The sequence below is a fragment of the Octopus bimaculoides genome, chromosome 9 (genome assembly GCF_046866305.1).
Source record: "Octopus bimaculoides isolate indiv1 chromosome 9, ASM4686630v1, whole genome shotgun sequence".
In the NCBI taxonomy this organism is placed as follows: Eukaryota; Metazoa; Mollusca; class Cephalopoda; order Octopoda; family Octopodidae; genus Octopus; species Octopus bimaculoides.
This window is the reverse complement of record NC_142936.1, coordinates 87,399,242-87,423,471: the sequence shown is the minus strand read 5'-3', so window position 1 is coordinate 87,423,471 and position 24,230 is coordinate 87,399,242. Positions and strand designations below refer to the sequence as shown.

General features: G+C 38.2%; 1 protein-coding gene across 1 annotated transcript in view; it reads right to left on the bottom strand.

The window, feature by feature from the left end:
* Positions 1-24,230, bottom strand: part of LOC106869568 (transformation/transcription domain-associated protein) — a 97,750-nt gene that overhangs the window by 39,309 nt on the left and 34,211 nt on the right. The window contains exons 33-57 of the mRNA XM_089357967.1: positions 22,691-22,840; positions 22,197-22,283; positions 21,849-21,945; positions 21,358-21,479; positions 19,980-20,150; positions 19,631-19,714; positions 19,247-19,366; positions 18,260-18,379; positions 18,002-18,094; positions 15,916-16,035; positions 14,852-14,911; positions 13,942-14,009; positions 13,210-13,321; positions 12,029-12,118; positions 9,554-9,801; positions 8,462-8,615; positions 8,182-8,289; positions 7,924-7,997; positions 7,511-7,610; positions 6,250-6,348; positions 5,677-5,766; positions 4,755-4,970; positions 2,415-2,647; positions 1,186-1,349; positions 107-285 (exon numbers count right to left, since the gene is read on the bottom strand). Of these exons, the coding sequence (XP_089214093.1) occupies positions 107-285; positions 1,186-1,349; positions 2,415-2,647; positions 4,755-4,970; positions 5,677-5,766; positions 6,250-6,348; positions 7,511-7,610; positions 7,924-7,997; positions 8,182-8,289; positions 8,462-8,615; positions 9,554-9,801; positions 12,029-12,118; positions 13,210-13,321; positions 13,942-14,009; positions 14,852-14,911; positions 15,916-16,035; positions 18,002-18,094; positions 18,260-18,379; positions 19,247-19,366; positions 19,631-19,714; positions 19,980-20,150; positions 21,358-21,479; positions 21,849-21,945; positions 22,197-22,283; positions 22,691-22,840 (3,159 nt within the window). The remainder of the gene's footprint in view (positions 1-106; positions 286-1,185; positions 1,350-2,414; positions 2,648-4,754; positions 4,971-5,676; positions 5,767-6,249; positions 6,349-7,510; positions 7,611-7,923; positions 7,998-8,181; positions 8,290-8,461; positions 8,616-9,553; positions 9,802-12,028; positions 12,119-13,209; positions 13,322-13,941; positions 14,010-14,851; positions 14,912-15,915; positions 16,036-18,001; positions 18,095-18,259; positions 18,380-19,246; positions 19,367-19,630; positions 19,715-19,979; positions 20,151-21,357; positions 21,480-21,848; positions 21,946-22,196; positions 22,284-22,690; positions 22,841-24,230) is intronic.

Genomic DNA, 24,230 nt, shown 5'->3' with positions numbered 1-24,230 from the left:
TCCATTTTTACCTATACGAATTTACACATGCATAAACACATGCACACACTAAGACATAAAGAGACGAAAAACATGTGATATCCACAAGCAGCAGCAGTGGCCTTACTTTTGTTTTAACCCAGTCTTCAACCATTTTAGTTATTGCTTTCACCACTTTTGGGTCTGAAGTCTTTTCTATGAGGCATACCAAGATGTTGCCAATGAAACTCTTACGCATTTCAATACTGAGAACCCCGACTCTGTTCTTGACCAAATCTAGACTGAGGATGAGTAATTCACTGGCAGCTGTGTACGCAAGAGAAACATTAATGATCAATACAGATGTCGATGAAAGTGTGTGTATATGTGTGTGTGTGTATATATATATATATATATATATATATATATATATGTATGTATGTATATGTTTATATTTGTATGTATATGTATATATTTGTATGTTTGTATACATATGTATTTATTTACATGTACACACACACACACACACACATAGCACTCAAAATTAAACGAAAAGCAAAAGAGAAGGACAGGCAAGAGAACAACAAATGGGGTGTATTAGTTTGATGCTCAGAGAAAAATGGGAGAAATCTTTGACATTTTGAGCCGAAGCTCTATAAGAAGGAATGAGGAGAGAAAATAGATGGAAAATGAGGGAAAAAAATGTAGAGAAAAAGCCATGTGTGTGTTTGTATATATGTATGTGTGTGTGTATAGTACAGATGTACATACATGCATACATATATATATGACAGCATTCTATCAGTTCCCGTCTACCACATCTACTCACAAGGCTTTGTGCGGCCCAGAGCCATAGTAGAAGACATTTGTCCAAGGTGCCAAGCAGAGGGACTGAACCTGGAACCATGTGGGTGGGAAGTAACTCTCTCAACCTCACAGCCAAGTCTGTACCTAGAAGGGTTGATACCATATTAAAAACATCCAGTCCATGCTATAAAGTGGTTGGCATTAAGAAGGGCATCCAGCCATAGAAATCATGGCAAAGCAGAAACTGGAGTTCATTGCAGTCCTCTAATTCATCAGCCCGTCAAAATGTCCAACCCACATCAGAATGGAATGATGATGATGATGATACACATATACTAAATCACTAATGTCTCATTTTAGACATTTAGCTTAATAACAACAAAAAAAATTATAAAAGATGTATGAGAACCGCTGACTCACCTGGATTCTGCTCATTGTTAGCTGTCAGGTGTTCACGAGCCATTTTTTGTAGTACTTTCATAAATAAGGCAATCAGTCGGTCTATATAGCAAGGGTTATGCATGCATGCAGCCTTCAGAATCATCAGGGTGGGAAACAGTATGTTGTTGGAGTTCCCAGTTGACCTGTAGAGATATGAAAACACAGTATTTGAGAGAGAGAGAGAGAGAGAGAGCCACAAACCTATGTCTGTCTGTATGCATGCATGCATGCATGCATGCATGTATGTATGTATGCATGTATGTATGCATGTATGTATGTATGTATGTATGTATGTATGTATGTATGTATGTATGTACGTATGTATGTACGTATGTATGTACGTATGTATGTATGTATGTATGTATGTATGTGGGTAGAGAGCATACAACACTCGTAATCCTTCATGTTTGTATAATTTTTTTTCCTTTTAGACAACCTTAGATTATCTTTAGCTGAGACTGAACTAGTGAAGGATTGTCACCTCTTGAAATACCAAACCATAACTCCATCGCAACAGACAGATCACAATCACCACCACCACTTCACACACTACTTCTGATCTAGGTGCACTATTGATACCTGTACCACCAACTGCATGAATTCTTATTTCTTTATTGCCCACAAGGGGCTACACAGAGAGGGGACAAACAAGGACAGACTCGATTATACCGACCCCAATGCGTAACTGGTACTTAATTTGGCAGAATTTGAACTCAGAACGTAGCGGCAGACGAAATACCGCTAAGCATTTCGCCCCGGCGTGCTAACCATTCTGCCAGCTCGCCGCCTTCATTTCTGCCTGCTCACCAACTGCATGAATTCTGAACATCAATCAGTCAATAAAGTGTTAAAGCTAACCCCATCCCTACCCTGCTACCAAACTGGCACCCCAGCCCCCAAGAATTAACCTGTCCACACTGCACTGTACTCCACTCCACACACTGCAGCATTTTCTGGCGAGCAAGTTGAATTTTCAAGACCAAAAGTTACAGCCAAAAAATACAGGTCAACTGAGATCTGTGAAGCATTTCTTGTGGCAGTAGCACAAAAGAGTTTGACAAGTCCTCAATGAAACATGAAAAAAGGTACTGCACAATTCTAAATGTAGATACCAATACATTCCTGACACAAAAAATGTAATAAATTCTTTTTTAGTTAAAAAGAAAAAGGAAAAAAAACTCCAAAAACCCTGGTTAGGGATGTCTTACTTTTCATAATTGTTGAGTCCATCATAGACGACTTTACTGACGCATGCATACAGACACTCGAGCTCCTCGTATTTGGAAGGTACTGGGGCATTGGTTGGTTCTGTAGGGAAGATACTCATTAGACGAGACAGCAAGGAGTGAACGGCACGGATTACCTTGGGGTTTGGACATGTCAGACAGGCAGCGATCCCTCGTTGCAGAGGTTTGAAACTAGCAAGGATGTTGTCTTTTTTCTGTAAGAAACACACAAACAGGTTTGATTAGTAGATGAAGAGAAGTGAGAGAGTGGAGATGTGAAGTTTCATCTTATATCAGAGAATAGTGTGGTCAGTTATGGTAAAAAAATTGCATACAGGTATAGATGTGTGGCAAGAGGCTTGCTTTCAAACCATATGGTCCTGGGTTCACTCCCACTGAACGACACCATAGGCAAGTGTCTTCCACTATAGCTTCAGGCCAATCAAAGCCTTGCAAGTGAATTTGTGTTGTATAGTGAAACTGTACACCCCTCCCAGTAAAAAGTGGGAGTAGCCAGCCATTATAAATAGACCAGTTAGCCTAGCCAGTCGACAGGTGAAGGTCAGAAGATCGAGAGTACGAGTAAGTCGTGTCTGTGTTGATATGGTAATTATACTGTGATACTGAGTGGACATTATAACAATCCAATCCTTTTGAAGATACTAACACTGTATGACTGGGGATCGTACAGTGCCAGATAGAACCATTCTATCGACGACTTTAGAATATGACAATATCTGTCAGAGCGACAGCCGTCATGAAAAGACAGATACAACAGTGGCAAAAGACCACTTTACAACAATTTGGTAGATGGAAACTGAAAGAATCCCATTGTATGTGTGTGTGTGTGTGTGTGTGTGTGTGTGTTTGTTTTTGTGACTATGCTTGCCCTCCACCGGTGCTGGTGTGTTTACAACCCTGTAACTTAGCAGTTCAGCAAAAGTGACCAACAGAACAAGTACCAGACTTAAAAGGGAAAATAAGTACTGGGTCATTCGACTAAAAATTCTTCAAGGTGGCCACAGTCTAATGACGGAAACCAGTAAAAGATGAAAGATACCTATATACAAGAACAAAAATACTCTTAAATATATAACAAAGACTAATTCCATGAGTCACAAGTCTTAATCATCCTGAAAACATTGAATGCAAAACCAAAGTTAAGCTCCTCATAATTTCAATGTCCACTTACTATGCTCACATGGGTCAGATTGGAGTGTATCGAAGCACATTTTCTCTGGCCAAATGCCCTCCCTATCACCAACCTTCACTTGTTTCCAAGCAAGGTAATATTTCCCTATGACCAGACATGTTTTCATAGAATATTGGAAATGAATGACATTGTATGGCAGTAACAACCATTTATGATTATCAAATGATGTCAAGACAAGGAAACACTATTACACATACACACACAAAATGGGCTTCTTTCAGTTTTCATCTACCAAATCCATTTACAAGACTTTGGTTGGCCTGGGGCTACAGTAGAAGACATTTACCCAAGGTGCCATGCAGTGGGACTGAACCTAAAACTGTATAATTGGGAGCCAAACTGCTTAACCATAAAACCACACCTGCATCTTTCATAATTCACGACAATCAGAAATGTTGAAACAAGTTCCATTTATACCAGATGGAATTATTGGTGGGAAAATGTTTAATATTGATGTCAGAACATTAATTTTTACTGCAGTATGCATTATGTGAGTGTATGTGTCTGTTTGCATGCACACATACACACACACACAAATGTTCAAAACAAGGTTATATCTCTAATCAACTGCCCATACCTGCCTGACCTTTTGCAGTAGGTCTAAATCTAAGAGAATATACACAGAAGCTAAAACAAGAGTTTGAAATATATTTGAAAGTTTCCCCAATATACAAAAAAAACCTTAAAAACCTAAATTTAGACAGTGTCACGTGACAACTAGCTGGGGCTGCCTGCTGGAGCCTAGCAGCAGATATAAAAAGGGGAACTTGACACGACGATCAGTCGGACGCTGACACTCGATGCTGCATCGAAGAGGCCAGGGAATAGAAGAAGACATGCACCCAACACCAGAGCTGAAGACACCTCCAAAAGGAGGGGCCCCGCCACGTCAAAACGGTAGAGGAGTAGGGGCCAAAACCGGACGTGGTTCCTCCTGATGATGTCTTCAGCTAACTGGATCCTATAAAGGAGCTGTTGTGGTAGCAGACCACGAAACATGGTTGAAATTCCTTTCCTGGAGAAGAAATAACAGTAAAGATTTGATATTTTTTATCTAACAGACAGCAGATATCAGGAATCAACCAGACCACCAAAAAAATTAAACTTACCATAATCCCTAACAGGAAGGTCAACAATTCTAATGCTGTACAGATATTGGTGATGCCAGACTGGTTTTCAACGGTCATCAGTAATTTGTCAAACCAGGCAAGTTTTAGTTCAATGTTGGGCCACACATCTTTGTTCATGACAGTTTTCAGTAAGTTGATACATCGTCTTGAGAGGGCTTCTCCTTGAGTGGCCAAGGCAGTTGTAGATTCTGTCACCTGAAGAAATAAATGACAAAATTGTAATCAAAGTTTAAAATTTTTTTTTTTTTTTTTTAAATATGATTTTGTCCCAAATAAAGCTCGAAACCAATGCAGAGACTATGGGATAACAAAAAGGAAAAGAAGGGGCAAACAAATTCAAAAGATGTCAACTAACTGAAAGTTTAAAGGACTGAATATCATAGAAATAAAGCAGGAGTGAATTGTGACTCTCTATAACCAACTGTTCTCCCCATAAAATTTGTGGCCTGTTGTCAATATTACAAAATCAAAAAGCTTCATCATTATTTTAACATCTATTTTCCCATGCTCACATGGATTGGATGGAGTTTATTGAGGGAGATTTTTTTTACAGCTAGGGAGATTTTTTTTACAGCTAGGGACCCTTTCTGTCACCAATCCTTACCTGGTAAGCAAGGTAATATTTCCCCATGCCACACATGTTTTCACTGAATATCAGAAAGGAACGGCATCTATTTACATAATTACATAATACCAAGACATAGAGACACAAACACTCACACACACATACAGATGTGTGTGTACATATACACAGTGATCTATGTACATGATAATTATGCAAATGATCTATAAGCACAATGGTATGATGGTGACTGAGAGGGTGACCGGGACAAAGTGGTCTGTGAATATAACAATGAAGTGGACCATTCCTATAGAGAACGGAAGCAGGATACCAACTTACCTGGCAAGCTATTCGTAGAAGGAAGTTAACGACAGAATCACAGTATTGCTTATCAATCGGTTTATTCACATCGGTTTGATTACGCAGACTCTGAAATCAAGGGAAAAACATGGATAAAACTAATTAAATTCTTTCATTATGGAAACTTCAAAGCATAAATGGACAATTAGCCTTTCTACAATGAACTAATGTTACTCCTTAACAATTGTACCGCAATATTTCAAATATATATATATATATATATATATATATATATATATTTTGAAATATTGCGGTACAATTGTTAAGGAGTAACATTAGTTCATTGTAGAACTCAAACCATGTGGCTGGGAAGCAAGCTTTTTACTACACACCACGTCTGCCCCTAGTACTAAGATACCTGCGTCAATGATCCATAGAAACAAGCAGTGACAGACAGTACAAAATACATATAAAAGCTCTCGATCATATGATTCAATGGAGAGAGAGAGAGAGAGAGAGAGAGAGAGAGAGAGAGAGAAAGAAAGAGAGAGAGAAAGAGAGAGAGAGAGAGAGAGAGAGAGAGAGAGAGGGGGGAGAAATGTTATTGGTTACCTCTGATGGTAGTTGTTGGTCATCTTTGATTCTTTGCATTTCCCATTTAATTATTACTTCAGATAGCTCCACAGCCAACTTCTTGTGTTCAAATGAGTGCTGTATATTGAAATTACAACAATGAAACAAAAACAACAAACAAGGTATATGTATGGGGGCAGGGGCAGTACAGGAAATTACAAATAACAGATAATAATTGTTAAAATATGAAAGAGGTTTTTTTTTTAGGACAACTTTCAACAAAAAAAAAGAAAAAAGACACTTAGTCAATAAGTGGTTCTCAGTGAGGATGATCAACCTAACAGAAATAACAGCTAAATTCCAATTGTAACACACTGTCATCATCATGTAAGTGAAGTCCATATTCCATGGTGGCATGGCTTGGACAGTTCAACAGGATCTGACTAGCCAGTGGGCTGTGTTGAGCTCCAATGTCCACTTTAGATACTATAGTCTTAGATGTACTGTGTTTGAATAAAAAAAAAAAAAATAGCCACAGCTGGAAGACATTCGATCATGGGTCTCAGGGCCAACCAGGGGTAAATAACAAAATGTGTGTGTGTGTGTGTGTGTGTGTGTACATGTACACATCATCATCATCATCATATAACCCCCGTGTTCCATGCTGGCATGAGTTGAACAGTTTGACAGAATCTAATGGGTCTAAGAATTGCACCAGGCTCCATTGTCTACTTAGACATGGCTTCTACAGCTGGATACTCTTCCTAACACCAACCACCTTACAGAGTGGACTGGGTGCTTTTTATGTAGCACCAGCACTAATCAGGTCACCATGCAACTTGCAAGATTATGAAACCAAGAGGGTAGGGACTTTATGCTAGGAGATGAGGGTCGAGATATGAGACATAAACAATGGTAATGAAGTGTCCACGTAGCCCCTTCCCCCACCTAAAGGTACAAGGCAAGTGAAACTGAGAAGGGACAGAGGAACTAGGAGAGTGGACAGTGTTAAAAAGAGCCCCCAGGCATAGAACACAATCCAAAAATGAAATATAAGCAAGACGTAGTTTTTCAATTCATCTTCAGAAAAGTAGTAAGTCCAAACAAGACTCCAACTGTAACAACATCTTTAACACAGGGAAACATAAAATTCAGATCTACCCATGCCAGTATGGAAGGCAGACATTAAATGATGATGATGACAATGATAATCCTGTTTATAGGAGAAAAGGCTATTTGAAATTCAATGGACAGGAACACAGACTTCAAAATATTGTGAAGAAACGAGGAAAAAACTTACATTTTGTGTGAAGCCAAGTCGCTGTAAGGAACTGACCATATGCTGAATTAAATGGTGACGTACGGGGTAGTAGACTTTGTAATGACGTACCACAAGTTGTCTGTGGATTAAGAGAACAACAAGAAATAATGAGAACATGAAACCTAAATACTGATAGAAGGTTGGGAGTTGACAAAACATAATTATACCTTTCAATCAGAATAATTTTTTCTTATGTATAAAATTACAAATTTTGGGAGATGGTAGAAGACCTAGAGCAAGAAGGATCTTCACAAACATGCAGACCTTCCCTGACATTTGATTGCTCTGACTTCTACATTGCTGCACCACTAATATACATGAACCAGCAGCAGCATTTGTAATAACAGATCCTTACAACATAAAGAAGATAAGCAATAAAATAGTATACTTACAGCAAATGGACAAGTTGAGGAACTGCATGGCCTTCTTCGACAATGATTTTCTTGGTCCAGTGTGCTAACATTCCCTGGTAGTAGGGAAACAAAGATGGTGGAAAAGAAAGAAAGGAAAATCAATCAATAGAATCTACAAAAAAATCCTTTGAGTCAGGACAAAATACAAGAGAAAAGTCACCGAGAGTAAGAAAGAGACACTCAAAAAGGGACAGAATTGAAAAAAAGACAAAAAAAAAAAAAAGATGCTCAACTTACATTGCCATCCTCCATTCTTCCTGGGAAAGCTGGTGTTAAAATCTCAAGAGCTTGCCGAACTACAGCTCGAGCTTCCACTGCATGTGCTTTCAGGAGACTGTGAAACACCTGAAATAGCAAGAAACAATTGAAATAGATTACCTATTTGTCTGTTTGCACCCCCCAGGTTTCTTTAACACCTGTTCATCCTCCCCCACCTTTTCACTTCTAATAAGGACATTGTTAACATTAGTGTTGTGGAGGTGAGTTGTTTGAAAGAAAAGAAAAATTAAGAACTTACTTGCAAGACAATTCTTTTATGAATGGCAAATTTGGCTATGATATGGGCTAACAGCAAGTGTCCATGGTATTTGTTGGCTGGGTCAACACAGTTGCGGGGCAACAATGAAGGCCATGCAAATGTCATAAGGCGCCGTAACTTATTGCCCTGTTTCCTGTAGAGAATAGACAAAGTTGAATTGATAGAGTTAGTCAAGTAATTCTCTATCTATTTCTCATTCGTAATCTCTTTCACTCGTCTCTCACTTACTTGTTTGCTCCCTCAAACAATCAATCTTTCTGATACACAACACAGAGTGAAAGAAAATTACAGAAGAAAATTAAGAGAGAGGGAGAGAGAAAGACTCAAAGAGATAGCAATAAATAACAACAAGGGAAAGGGAGTCCAGAGTAGAAATAGAGAGGAATAGAATACGAAGTGCTTTTTTATATGGCACCAGTACTGGGGTTGATGTAAGCCTTGTCCCCCAAAACTCCAGGCTTTGTACTTATAGTAGAAAGAAATGTTACTATCAACTATTATTACAAGCCAATCAGAGAGCCTCTACTCGATCACTCAATCTTCTAGGACTAGCATTTAAATTGCTTTTAAACGACATGCTACTATTTTAAAAAACAAAGGAGGTATAGGACAACATAGTTCCAGACAAACAAAATGATATATATCATCAACATCATTTAACATCCGTTATTCATGCTGGTGGCATGGTTGGGATGGTTTAACTAGAGCTGGCAAGCTGAAGAGCCACATTAGGCTCCAGTCTAATTTGGCAGGGTTTCTAGGACTGGATGTCCTTCCTAAGGCCAACAACTTTACAGAGTGTACTGGGTGTTCTTTACATTGCACCAGCACTTTTTAAGAGGCACTGTAGTTTTAGGTGATATTATGTGACACCGGGAAGAGTGCTTTTGACTTGGCACTGGAACACGCCTCTTGCAGGTGAATTCTCTTCACCAAGGGGACCAGCCTTAACACTTCTGCTGTGGAGCACAGGTCTTCTCATATACACAGACACACACACACACACAAATACACATATACATACGAAGGAGGAACAGAAAGAGAGAGCGGGTATAAAGAGTGTGTACTTACTTATTAGCAGCATCATGGATGTGTGGAGAAGCTTGTTCAACAAGAAGTGAGGAAAACTGGAGCAGGAGGATTCTGACAGCATCGGAGGTGCCGAATGGATTCTCCGGATCAATGACACGGTTAATGAAAACACTGATAACATTATCAGAGTTATCTTGATCCGGGCTGGGAGGTCCCCCTATCAGGGCCTCATCTTCACCGTGTTCGAAGGCGTGTTGGAAACAGGGAATGATAATGTACTGCAGGATCTGGAAATAGATGAGACACACATATTGCTATACAGAGTGTAGGGAATTAATATATGTAGGGAGACTATCAGTGACTGAGTAATGACACACAGACATGTGAACATTTGTACTTCAATACTGACACGTATGTAGGCATGTGTACATTTATTTAAACACACCCGCACACGCACACAGTAAATAGGTAAATGGACCTTTGTCAGTTTTGCCAATGATATTCAGTAATTTAATCAACTGAATGAAACTGGATGGATAGACACTATGGGAGTCTGTTAGATGCTTGTTACTTGATGTATTGTGCTCATTCACCCTCAGAATAACATTAAGGACCACACATGTCTGTGGAATACTCAGCCACATCATCATCATCACCATTTGAATGTCCACTTTCGCATGCGTGTATGGGTCAGACGGAATTTGGTGAAGCAGATTTTGAATGGCTGGATGCCCTTCAGGCGTGGCTGTGAGTTTAATAAGTTTCCTTCTCAATCACATGGATCACAGGTTCAGCCTCACTGTGTGGCACCTGGGGCACACGTTTTCTACTCTAGCTCCAGGCTGACCAAAGCATTATGAATGGATTTGATAAATAGAAACTGAAACAAGCCAATCATGTGTGTGTTTCCTTGCCTGGATACTGTTTCATCAACATCATCATCAATATTTAATGTCCTTTTCCATGTTGGCATGAGTTGGATGGCTTGATAGGATCTGACAGGGACAGGGGCTGCACCAGGTTCCATAGTCTGTTCTAGTTTGGTTTCTACGGCTGGATGCCCTTCCTAATGCCAACCACTTTATAGAGTGTACCGGGTGCATTTTATGTGGCACCAGCACCCACACCAATGCTTTTTACATGGTATCTTGGTTTTAGGATCTCACATTGATACTTGTAAATGAGCATCGCCATCATACAAGCGGTATCCTTCATTTCCAATCTTCCATGTCTGGCCATAGGAAATTTAACCTTGCTCAGTAAAAGGTGAGGGTTGGTGACAGGAAGGGCATCCAGCCATAGAAAATCTGCTTCACCAAATTCTGTCTGACCCACACAAGCTTGCAAAAGTGGACATTCAAATGGTGATGCTGATGATGATGATGTGGCTGAGTATTCCACAGACATGTGCCTTAATGTAATTCTGAGGAAAAATCAGCACAACATATCAAGCGACAAGCATCTAACAGACTCCCATAGTGCCTATCCACCCAGTTTCATTCACAAAGCTTAGGGAACTCGAAGTTTTATGGTAAATGAGAGTAGCCTGAGATGCCACAGTGAGATCAAACCCAACATCATGATTGTGCAGCAAACATCCTAACCATTTGGCCTTGTATACATAACTAGAAGTATGCTTTCAGTGACACATGCATATCCACAGAACGACACATCCCCACATAGACACATACACACATAGAATTATGCTCACAGATACACGCACAGACATGTATATTAATACCAACAAGCACCAAGACACAGACATACTTAGACATACCCCCACACACACACTAACACACAAATGCATATATACCTAGATATACACCCCTATGCACTCACACATATACACCTAGATATATACCAACATATTCACACATACATACTCAGATATACACCCACACATACATATCTGGAGACATGCCCACATACACTCAAAGACACACATTCCTAGACACATACAGATATACATGCCTAAGTACTTACCCACACCCATCATTTCTGACTCACCATCTTGTTAAATGTTCAACACTTTAGCATTCAGATTACCTTGTCAAATCTAATGCTTATTTATTCACATTGCTTTTAATTAATCATGCATTGTCTAATAGCTTCAAGATTTCAATGATCTGATTGTTTATCCTCAGAATGACATTGAAAGGTATGTGTGAGAGGCCAGATCTGGCCTGTCTGAATAGAAAACAGGTAGAAAATTTAGCAAGATACAGCCAGTTTAAATGCTACTGGGTGGAGTGATGAGAACAAGACATACGTGAAACAGTTTGGTACATTTAAGTAGCTGGTGGTGTTGTCATAGAGGTGGTGGTGTAATGGAATGGCTAAAGACAGCAAAGATAGGAAAATATCGTGTGTGTGTGTGTGTGTGTGTGTGTGTGTGTGTGTGTGTGTGTAGCGGTGGCAATGAGGTTCTTAGAGATGGATAAACTGACACACACATTGTCCGATATTTGGATACACATATATACTTAAAAAGAAAAAAACAGGATGAGAACAAACCTTGGCTTTCAATTCTTGGGGGCAGTTCTTCAAATGGAAGACATCGACAAACTTAAAAAAAGCATCTCGCTTCCATTCTACAGGATAGGTCTGTGAATATTATAAGACAGAAACAATTTTTTAAAATAAAAAAAAATAAACAAATTTCTTTATAAATAAAAAGCCAAGAATCTAAATAGGCAAAGACATGGCTATGTGCTTTCAGGTTCACTCCCACTGCATGGCACCTCAAGCAGCTACATTTTACTCTAATCCTGGGTCAACCATTGCTTTGTGAGTGAATCTAGCAAACAGAAACTGTGTGGAAGCCTCAAGTACATTGGTAACGTCATAAAAATTTAGAAACTTCAAGGACATTAAATCATTTTTGGAATGGTGAATCTTGAAAGCTGTCCTTGGGACAGGCAACCTTCAGCTTGGTCTGTCCAAAAGGGATTTTTAACCCAATATTTCCAGGTTAGTATAGCTTTATCTGCTTCTTGATTAACTTTTCAATATATATACATATATACACACACATATGCGCATGCGCATGCATACACACTCATCGATCATGTATGATCGTGGGATAGCACCTAGAAAGTTCCCCTCCGAGGCACAACTCCAGGCAAGTTTGTATATGGAAGACCAGCAGTCGCCCATGCATACCAGACCCTGCCTCTCCATGCCATGAATGTTATCTAAGGGAAAGGCAAAGGCCGATACAGCTTGGCACCAGTGACGTCGCAACTCATTTCTACAGCTGAGTGAACTGAAGCAACAGGAAATAAAGTGTCTCGCTCAAGAACACAACACACAGCCCGGTCCAGGAATCGAACTCACGACCTCGTGATTATGAGCCTGACACTCTATCCAACATCTATATATATGTGTGTATCTCTTTGTGCCTGTATTTCTTCTCCTACTCCATCTGCATGACAACCAGTGTGTCAGGCAAAAGAGATCAGGCTTAAAAATACTTAAAATTACTGGGGCTGACCTGTTTGAGTAAAACCTTTCAAGATGGCGCCACAGCTTGTTTAACGACTGAAATAAAGAACCCTCCGCCATGTTTTATCACACAACTAATTCATATATCCCTCTTGGTGTGCTTTCACATTGGATCTGTTTTGAAGAGACACAAGGCCCTACCCTTATCTAATGATGTGAGGAGGAGAAGTTTCATTAAAAAATTTACTAACCGCAGCAACAACATCATCTAGAAAGTCCTTTACAAACTGAAACTGTGGAATGTACCGGTTGATGAAGCATCTTAATATCTGGAAGAGGAGGTCAATTTCCTTGGTGTGATGTCTGAAATATAAGCATTGACAGAATGAAACAATTGGACACAGGTATTTGGATGCTGACAATTTGGTATGGCTGACTGGACATTCAGTTTATGGCACTGGAGACTATCACTCACACACACACATGCAGAAATATATAGAGACAATGAGAATAGCCAAAGACTTAGGAGTGAAATTCACTCCCAGCAAAATGGTATGGAAACCTGCTCAAAAAACTGCTCCTGTTTTTGGGTGATAGAATTAATCTGTCCACTGATTTATCACCACTATCTGGTCCTTGGAGGTCTTTAGCAGAGTCTGAACTGCTGTAAATATCTAGGAGCAGGCTTCTTTCCACCCATCAGTCACTAATATTATCACTAACTCGTGGATGTAATATGCCAAAGCTGTGAACACAACATGTAACTGATACATGGACGGTGATTCTGATAGACAACACATGGACGGTGATTCTGATAGACAACACATGGACGTTGATTCTGACAGACAATATGTGACTGACACATGGATGTTGATTCTGACAGCATAGAAATTCACAAGGAGACATTGTACTGCAGACTAATCCAACCTGTACCAACACTGGAGAAAAAAAATGTTATAACATGACTGAAGCAGATCACTTACTTGAAGTATGTTAAAAGACATCGAACTAAGAGAGCTGGTTCTTGCCAGTGAATGTAGTCCAAATTGTCCTGCAAACAAACACAACTATTATACAGATTGAAACCAACAACATTTAAAAAGCACTTTTTAAAAACTGGTTATAAAGTATTTATTACACAAAACCGCTAATGTTATAATATATCTGTTAAATAAAATAATTATATAAAATATTTTACAAAACAAAATTCTTATGTGAATTACTTATGAAATAAAATGTTTATTTTATAAAAAAGTGATAAATTTTGGTATGTATGCTGATGAATACTCTTAACTCAGGGAGTTTCAATGAAAAATTCTTCAGGTAGCGTTATACATAGGAGTAAATGAGTCTACAAGAGCCTGTTTCCAAATTTATCATTTAACGTCCAGCTTCCAAGTTGGCATAAATCGGATGGTTCAATAGGATCTGACAAGCCAGTGGACAGTATCAAGATCCATTAACTGTTTTGGCACAGTTTCTATGGTTGGATGCCCTTAATGCCAACCATTTTAAAGAGTTGACTCAGCACTGCAACAGCCATCAGTATTGCCATGAACCAGCAGAAGATCCTCTCCATGGTCACTCAACCTGCATGAAACAACAGCTAAATCACTAAAATCGAGTTATTTTATTCATTTTTCATTTTACTGAGAAAATGATTATTGAAGTTTTGTACATTTTGATAATTGTCAAGTTTGTGGAATACAGGCTATAGGCTGCAGGTGAGTGAGTGGTGGGTGGTGTCTTTCTCAATCGACAGAGAATAACAAGAATTAGAACAATCAGAAAACCTGATAAGGGAATGTTATCCATGTATTTAAGGAATACTCAGTGGAATACTAAAAACCAATCTCAGAAATAAAAGAGAAATGGAAGTTTTGAAATACTTACAATTTTTTTATGTTTTTCCTGAAAACTATCTGATGTCCAAATCATTCTTAACTTGGCCACCTTTTAAAGAAAGAATAATAGGAGTGGATTAAACATTTTGGATACACATGTACACTTAACAGAAAATGTCAGTGTAGTTATGTGATTGTAGGGTCCAGATAACTAAGGGGTCGTACTCTTTGTCTGATTTAACATCACCATGAGCTGGCCCCTAGATACCTCTAGTGAAGTTCAGTCTGTTGCAAACATTCAGTCTAAGTATTTGATCTGAGGATGTGATGTTTTTATAATTTTGTAATTCTAAGTCCCTTTCTCACACCAGTTTCATACAAAGAAAAAAAATGGGATTGGATGAACCAGTACCAAATCAGAAAATACTTGCCCAAGGTACCATGCAGTGGGACTGAAAACCACATGCTTGTGAAGTGAAATCCTTAACCAGACTGCCAAACCTGCAGCTCCAAAATGAGCTCTGGAGGCAATAAAGGGCTAAGTCAACCTTATAAAATTTCGACTTAACAAGATTGCAGGACACTAATTAACAAATTGATAAGGTATCCAAATCTAGTTTCTATCTCCACACCATTCCATAGCCATATCATACCACATTTAAACAGTTACTCAGTGAAAGGTTGTAGAGATGCTAAAGTGTAGAGTCCATAGACAGAATTGATTGGAAATGTCAACTGATTGATGAATACTTAATGGTGTTTCTAAGGTGATTAAATCATTTTGAAAATGAAAGACAATAATTACTGGTGAAATAAGAGACAGTAAAGGCTTTTGAGAAGGAGAAAGAGGTGAAAAGAAAGGACAGTGAGGAAGAAATGATAGATGAGGAGGAGGAGAAAGGCAACAGTTATTGCTAAAATATAATGATGAGGATTATGAGATGAAATAATGGTGATAGTTGGTGCTGAAATGAGATGAGGACAACAGCCATAGCTGAAACAAGATGACAAACAACAGTTTTTAGAAGAAACGAGGAGCAGCAACAGCAAGAACAGTGGCTTTTGCTAAAAACAAATGTAAACCTAGAACAGAAATGAGAAATAAATACTTACAGCTAAGACTTGGTCTGACAACCATGTTTCATTCATTTCTACTAAAAGACTAATCAACCTTATTGCCTGGAATTGCATTTCTGCTTTGATGTCTTGTGCATGTTGCATATCTTGTGCATTCTGTAAAAAAAACAAAACAGAACATGAATCATAGCAATGCAAACAACTGTAAGGCAGGAGAGACAAAACATTTCACTAATATTTTGGTAGTGGTGGGGATTTGATATTTTTAAGTTTAAGGACCAATGCATTCTGCATTTGGCTATAAACACATGGATAATGTGAAAAATTATTTTCACTAATGGTTGCAAAAGCAGGTGTAATCCAAATATACAGATCAATTTGTATCTATTAAATCTATGGACCAACTTGTTCTTATATCAAATATATAGAATGCACTCAGAAAAAATCTGCAAAAACAGCAACAACAAGAAAAATCATTTCTTTTACAATACAATAATCCCTCGCCATATTGTTGTTCACCCATCACGGTTTATTATTTAAGCTTACAACGATTCCTTCGTGGTGTTGTTTTGCATTTATAATAAAATATATATATGCAAATTATAAAAATAATTATAAAAATATATACAGTACAACATTGTTTCTACTTCGTGGATTTTCACTTATCGTGGGGGGAGGGGCCTTGGGATGATAGTTGAGGGATTACTATATTCAAGAAACCATATATAGTGTTACAGTGTTTTGAGACTGGCATTTCTTGGTAAACATTTCAATACCAAATCACATGAATCTACTTTTAGTTTCATGATACAAAATGTTTTAAATTGTTCATATTTAACCGTTTGGCTGCATAATTAAATTTCATGGACATTCCCCTTAATGATGGTAATTATCCCTCAAAAAATAGAAATGATAATTTCTGCATCTAAAAAAACTTTTTTGGCATCTCCTGTAAATATAGTTTCCATATCCACCACTGAAAATACTTGAATTCTTGCTCTATAAAAAGATGTTCGATGATGTGAAAATATTTAGAAAATCTGAAAAACTGTCTTTCATAAAAAGTGTCACAAGGGGTGTCTCCATTTCTTGTAGCATAAGAAGAGGTTTTTTTTCAAAGCCATGGAATATAATTGCTTTCCACAGTTAATGATAATTGAATTTTGAGTGGATATACCCAGGCTGGTGGACTGATGGAACTGTAAGAACACTGGATTGGATGTCTTATGGTATTCGTTGTCTCTTTGCACTCTAAATTCAAATCCTGTCCAGGTCTACTTAGGTGGTAGGTTTAATTCATTGCACAGTTTAACACCATCACCTGGCCATATGGCACCTTTAACGAAGCCCACATTCATCCATGTCAGTGACCAGGTTACAGTTGTGCAATGAAAATTTTGACTCATTATGTAATAAATTTAAAGTGAATTTAGCAGCTCTGTGCATTGTTTAACTGGAAGTGCATGACATAGTGGTTAGGGTGTTGCACTCACAATGGTAAGATTATGGTTTCAATTCCTGGATGAGGCAGCAAATTGTACTCTTGAGTAAAACACTTCACATTGCTTAGGTCCATCCAGCTGTAAATGAATTCCAGCAATAGGTAGGAAATTAATCCTGTGATGGCCTGATGTCCTGTTCAGTATTGTAATCCCAGTCATATGCTATGGAAACTGGGTTAATCACCAGCCTTATCAATCTTGGGGCTCATGACATATCTAAGTATGTTATTAAATGACTCTACCACCATGTAGTTGCTTCAGTTTCAGATCAAGTACAACTCCATCTAAATTTTTTTTTTTTTGTTCAGTTTTGCTTAAAATACCAATAAAGAAAGGAATTTTTAATTTTATCAAATCTCTCAAAATTAATTGAAACATACAGAAATTTGGTTTTGAAAAGGTTAACAAGAATGACCAAATTGTCATCTGAGGCTGAATTTAGCAAAACAACCCATCAGGCTCAACAAATGTATTAAAGTTCGATACAAATAGCTACAGTGTAATATAATAATTTCAATAGTCCCTAATCCACCGTTCTTTAGATTTTGACATCAACATTAGTAGGTTGTGTGCGGGGCTAGGAGGGTTCAAATAAAGGACTTCATAATGGAATAAGATACCTGAATGTTCTTGAGAGCCATGGTGACTAGTCTCATTGGGTTGGCCATGATTACATCTCGGATCACCTGAGCATCTTTATGTTTCACAATAAACTGTAATAGATAAATAATTCAAAAACAAATAAACAAGACCAACTAACATGAAAAGGTGTGACCCTCACCTCTAACCAAACAACAGTTTGGTATAAGTGAAGGAAAAATGATGGCTGTAAAAATGGAAATATGTGGAACAGGAAAGGAAATGGAAGAGAAACTTACCTCTAAATATCTCGTCCATTGTTGGTCAATAATTGTGTTGTCATTGAGGAACAATTCTACAGTTGGTCCTGGGAAACGAAGTAGGAACTTCAAGAGGGGTTCTCTAAATGGACTGCCAGCCTGTGCAAAAGAGATAGATGAAGTTTTATTTGATAATTCCTTCACAATATATAGATATAATAGACAGCAGGACAGGACATTCGGCAACATACGTTATGCTTTGCATAGCTTAGTTGAAAGTGAGACTCCAAGACAGATGCAATGGGGAGATGGAGGACGAAACCCTGAATCCATTTACCAAATTTGACTTAGAAGATATTAGCAATCATCTGAGGCTATCATAGATGGCATCTGCCTAAGGAATCACCTAGCAAGATCAAATCCAAAACATTGTGGTTACTAGCTATGCTTAAGCTCATTAAGAAGACTTTCCTCAACCACTACAAGACATTTAACCCACCATTCTATTATTGTTGCGACTTCACTTCTATTTCTTCAGCCAAAAAAGAATACAAAAATGTAAGGTAAAAAAAAAGGTGGAGCTAAAACCACAGCTGATATTCAAAAGAGAAAGTTGTTTGGCACTCCGTCGCTTACGACGTTGAGGGTTCCAGTTGATCCGATCAACGGAACAGCCTGCTCGTGAGATTAACGTGCAAGTGGCTGAGCACTCCACAGACACGTGTACCCTTAACGTAGTTCTCGGAGATATTCAGCGTGACACAGTGTGACAAGGCTGACCCTTTGAATTACAGGCACAACAGGAAGTAAGAGTGAAAGCTGTGGTGGAAGAGTACAGCAGGGTTCACCACCATCCCCTGTTGGAGCCTCGTGGAGCTTTAGGTGTTTTCCCTCAATAAACACTCACAACGCCCGGTCTGGGGATTGAAACCGCGATCCTATGACCACGAGTCCGCTGCCCTAACCACTGGGCCATTGCGCCTCCACAAAAAAAAAAAAAAAGAGAGAAAGTAATAGTGTACTTACCTCCATAAATAGGGCCTTTTCTGTTTGGAAAATTAGTCTCGTTAGGGGTTCAATAATCTTCTGGGTTGCAGTTGGCACTAAGTGAAAGATGTTGATAATGGCAGCACAAATTTTCAATTCCTGCAATGAGAATGACAGATTTATGACAAAAGATGACATGGTCATAACTGGAATGTCTTTAACCATAAGTATGGTCAATCAAGGTGGACCTGATCAAGCAGACTTATGCAACAACTACTACAACAACTAGGCAATAAGGGTGCTTCATATGTGACTGCTTGGTCTGCTAGAAAAAGCAATGAAATCACACACTATTATCTATTGAAAAAAAGGGAGGACATTGCACACAGGACTGGGCAACAAAAATTGACTTTTAAATCTTACCTGAGACAAGACTTGACCGTTATTTCGTTGTTGACCACTTTTTTGGTTTGAGATCGCCACTTCCATGAATTTCTTCAGATGTGTCTAAAAAGAAATGTTGGAATTATCAAAAAAGCAAAACACATGCATGAAGTGGGTTAGTGTCAGATTTTGTTCAGTGATATAACTGGAAGTTATCAAGAACCAGTGTCAACTTTTGCTCTATGATGTAATAGTAGATATAGTTAAACATGTTCAAGTACTGTTCTGTTATATTCTATGACGCAATGAAAGACAGAGCAAACTAGTGCTAGCCTTTGTGCCGTGACGTGATTGATTGAAGATACACTGAGGCAGTGGGTTGACTTACCAATAATTGTTCAAGAAGTTTCTCTTTAAAAGTGTGTGGGAAGAGTTGGGTGAGGCTAGTGAGACGCTGTATCACATTTAAGTTGAGGTTGCGGTAGTCACCGAGCAAGCCGAGAAGGGGTCGCATGTCGCCGTGAACCATTTCCATATCAATGTTGAAGCCAGAGATAAACTGGTGGTGAGAAACAGAAATTAGATTACAACAGGTTCAAATCACATGTACAACACACACAATACAGAAAACAAAGACACAAACATGCAGAGGCAGAATACACACACGGCATTCATAGGCATAAATCACACATACAACACATAAAGATACATAACAATGAGCAGTAATATGCGTATGTATATGTATATATATATTATATATATCTCATATATATATATATCCTTATCATTTAACATCAAGCAGTAGCAGGGAGGACAAATGCAGACACAAAGACATATATACAGAAAAAAAGTCAAGGTAGAAAGTGCTAAAATAATTTTATAAAAAACATTTCAGTACTGGTTTCAGTCATTGGTTGGCCCAAAGCTATAGTGGAAGATACTTTCCCAAAGTGCCATGCAGTGGGACTGAACATGGAACCATGTGGCTGGGAAGCAAACTTCTAACCTCACAGCCATATAAATGTAGGAGTAATTAAAATAAATACAAGTTTATATCATTTGCTCCCTACATATGTGTCATTGGTGTGGTTCTCTGCAACCTATGCATTGAATGCTCGAAGTGCAGCAGGATGCTGAACCACAATAGATCATCGGGGGAACAATTTACAGCATTATGTTCCCACCAAAGTTTGCAGGATGTCCTCGTCGAGCTCTACATATCTTCCAGGATGAGGCTCGCCTTCGAGGCTGTAGTTTCCGGTTCAAAATTTCTGGAACCACCATTGACACTGGCTTACACTTATTGTCTAATCTCCATACACTGCATTAATATTCCTTGCACTTTCCATTGCGTTGTTGCCTTTATTGAACTCATAAAGCAAAATATGCCGAATATGCTCCTTTGTCACTTCCATTATAGCTTTGAAAAAATAACTTAAAATCGAACTGCACTCATCAAAACTTGCGCTAAGAATAAGTACAAAGTAAAATTACTACCTGCTTTTATAGCAAGTTGATGCAGGTAGTCTATCCTGTCCCCCTCTGACTTTTAGTTCATGCAATTGAAAAAACTGCATTATTTATGGGATGACCCAATATATATATGCATACGCATACAATAATGATGATAATGTACAATGATTGTATATGCAAAAGTGGATACATAGCTTAATACATATGTAGCTTGATACATTATGTGCATGCTTATATACATACATACACGTCCGTATACATTTACATACACTCACACACACCTATATACATACCTTTCTCATACACTCATGAGCTGCCTGTTGCAGTTCTGTATTGCTGCTGTCTAATGCTTTGTAAAGCAAGTGGAAGATTTTTTCTCGACTCGGTTGGATATAATGGCACGCAGCTAAGGCTCCTATAAAACACACAGATACAGAGATATTAAAAGGAACAGAACATATTTAGTATTCAGCTGCTACTAACTACCAAAGCAGCTGCATCTTGAGAAAACAAGGAAGCCTCTACATGGTTACTTGACCTGCTAGATACAACAGCAAAATGGCACCCTCAAATCATACACTGTTGTCATAAAAAAATGGGAGTATAATGTAGTTTCAGTTACATTGTGTTTGGAAAATATACAGGATGGTCACTATTGGAATGTCTCTGACTGACATGGGCTAAAAACAACAACTATATCATTAGCTGAATCACATCATCATTTATCATTTAACGTGAGAAGTGATTTGCATATGATTAGCATTCCAGAAGATATGTTACTTACGTAAAGTACTCTTGCGGAGTGGAACTAAGTTGGAAATATTCTTGTAACAGGCCATCTTCATCAGAGCAGAATCTTCAGCATTTGAAAGATTCAAGAGCTGACAATAACAAAAAATTGAGAATCAATTAAAATACATTTCAAAGACAGACAATTGAAAACACAATGATGGGGAAACAGAGAGTAACAAAGTAACAGAAAAGAAGAAAAATATATATGGAAAGAGTCAAAAATACAAAGAGAAGAAAAATATATATGGAAAGAGTCAAAAATACAAAGAGAAGAAAAATATATATGGAAAGAGTCAAAAATACAAAGAGAAGAAAAGCTGAAGGATAAACAAGAGCATACCTCAGCAAAAAAGACCTTGTGTTCCATTTTCAAGAGATCTATGGTAAAAAGTCTCGGCTGTAGAGTTGTACAGAACGTGCTCCCTTCCTAGAAAATAGGATTAAAACACATTCAACTTCAAGACAACAGGCGGCATTTATACAGTCTTGTCAATAGTTTTCTACCACCAATATTTCAAAAGACTTTTGTCATATTCTTCATTTTACTGGAACCACAGTGGAATATTAATATTAATAATAACGATAATAATCTATTCTGATTCAGCACAATGGTCTTACAGAAAGAGAAAATTTTCAGAAATCAGATGAAATACAGATCAATTAGCAGAAATAAACCTAGTGGTTCACTGTCAAATTTGTCATTGTCACACTTAGCTTTATTAAAGTCAGCTACAATTTCATTATCTTCAGTCTTGATAATATTGTCAACTTCAATTTCACCATAGTCAACAATACATGAAAAGAGAGATAGAGAGAGAGAGACGCTGAACTGACCATCAATCCAATCTGAACATGCGCTGGCTGATGGTGCAGAAGATGCTTCTTGGGGGGGATCATATCCTGCATAACCTCTTTGTGCGGCTCCATTATGTCGGTAACTGTTTTGCCGGTTGTCTCCGCCAATACTTCTAAAGCATTCATTGCCTAGCAATAAGAAAATAAAATGTCCACACAAAATTAGACATCGTTAATACAATTACAATTGCTCTAAGTATTAAATTTCATCTTTAGATATGATAGAATTTATTACAATATTTATGTCTACTCTATGTTTCAATCCCACTGATTACTGGTTGTTCTCATGTATCTTATTCCTGGATGCGTACATCAATGCCAGACTGGATTCAAGCTCTAAATTTTATCCATGAGGATACTGATACATGGATATGCATCAGCGATCTTGTAGATAAGAATAATGTAACTCTTTGATTAGATATAAGCATTCCTAGTTTGGATCCAGTCTAGTACTGTGTGAACTCAATGTGTTGCCTTGTTTGACATCATGGATACATACAGCAAAGTTCACTCTTTAGCAAGCATTTGAGCCAGGTTTATGATTTGAGGATAATTCCAGCCTTCTTCCCGTCAATCTTGAAACTTCAGAAAAACAGAGGCTCATGGGTACTGAGCTTCCTACTCTATGTGGAGTTTAAAAAGAAAATATGACACCTAATGATGAAATGAAATTAAACCAATTGAAACAGTGTGGATGCAAATATTGATAACTCTTTTATTGCTGGAGATGAAGTTAATAGTTAAAACAATTATAATTTTGTCTTTGGAACTTTATCTTCCAAGATGAGAGATTTAATTTGACTTTTTAAAGAATTAAACATATGAAAAAGGGACAGATATAGCACAGTGTGATAAAACAATATCAAATCTAATGGAAGTAGTAGAATATTATAGATCAATCCAAGAAGTTTGAGTTAAATATATTATCAAACATCATGTTAGATCATGACTTCAACCAACACTTAACTGACACAATACATTACCAATGTGTGGGGCACTTCTCTACACAACTGCCATCCTCTGCATGCATCACACACCCATAGCAGAGCAGTCTTCTCCTTTTCAGACTGCATCTGAATCTTGTTATAATTCAGTATAATTCCTCAACATTATACATCTAGTTGAGTATACTGGTTTCATCATCATCATCGTTTTAACATTTTCCATGTTAGCATGGATTGAATGGTTTGACTGAGGTCTAGAGAACCAGCGGCTGCACCAGGCTCCAATCTGATCTGGCAATGTTTCTACAGTTGGCTGCTCTTCCTAATGCCAACCACTCCAAGAGCATAGCGAGTGCTTTATACATGCCACCAGCACAGGAGCCAGTCAGGCAAGCCTGGCATCGATCATGTTCGGATAGTGCTTTTTACATACCACCGGCACTGGGGCCAGTCAGCGGGTACTGGCATTGGCTACATTCGGATGGTGCTTTTTACATTCCACTGGCATTGACCGCATTCGGATGGTGCTTTTTACATGCACTGGCACAGGAGCCAGTCAGAGGGCACTGGCCACA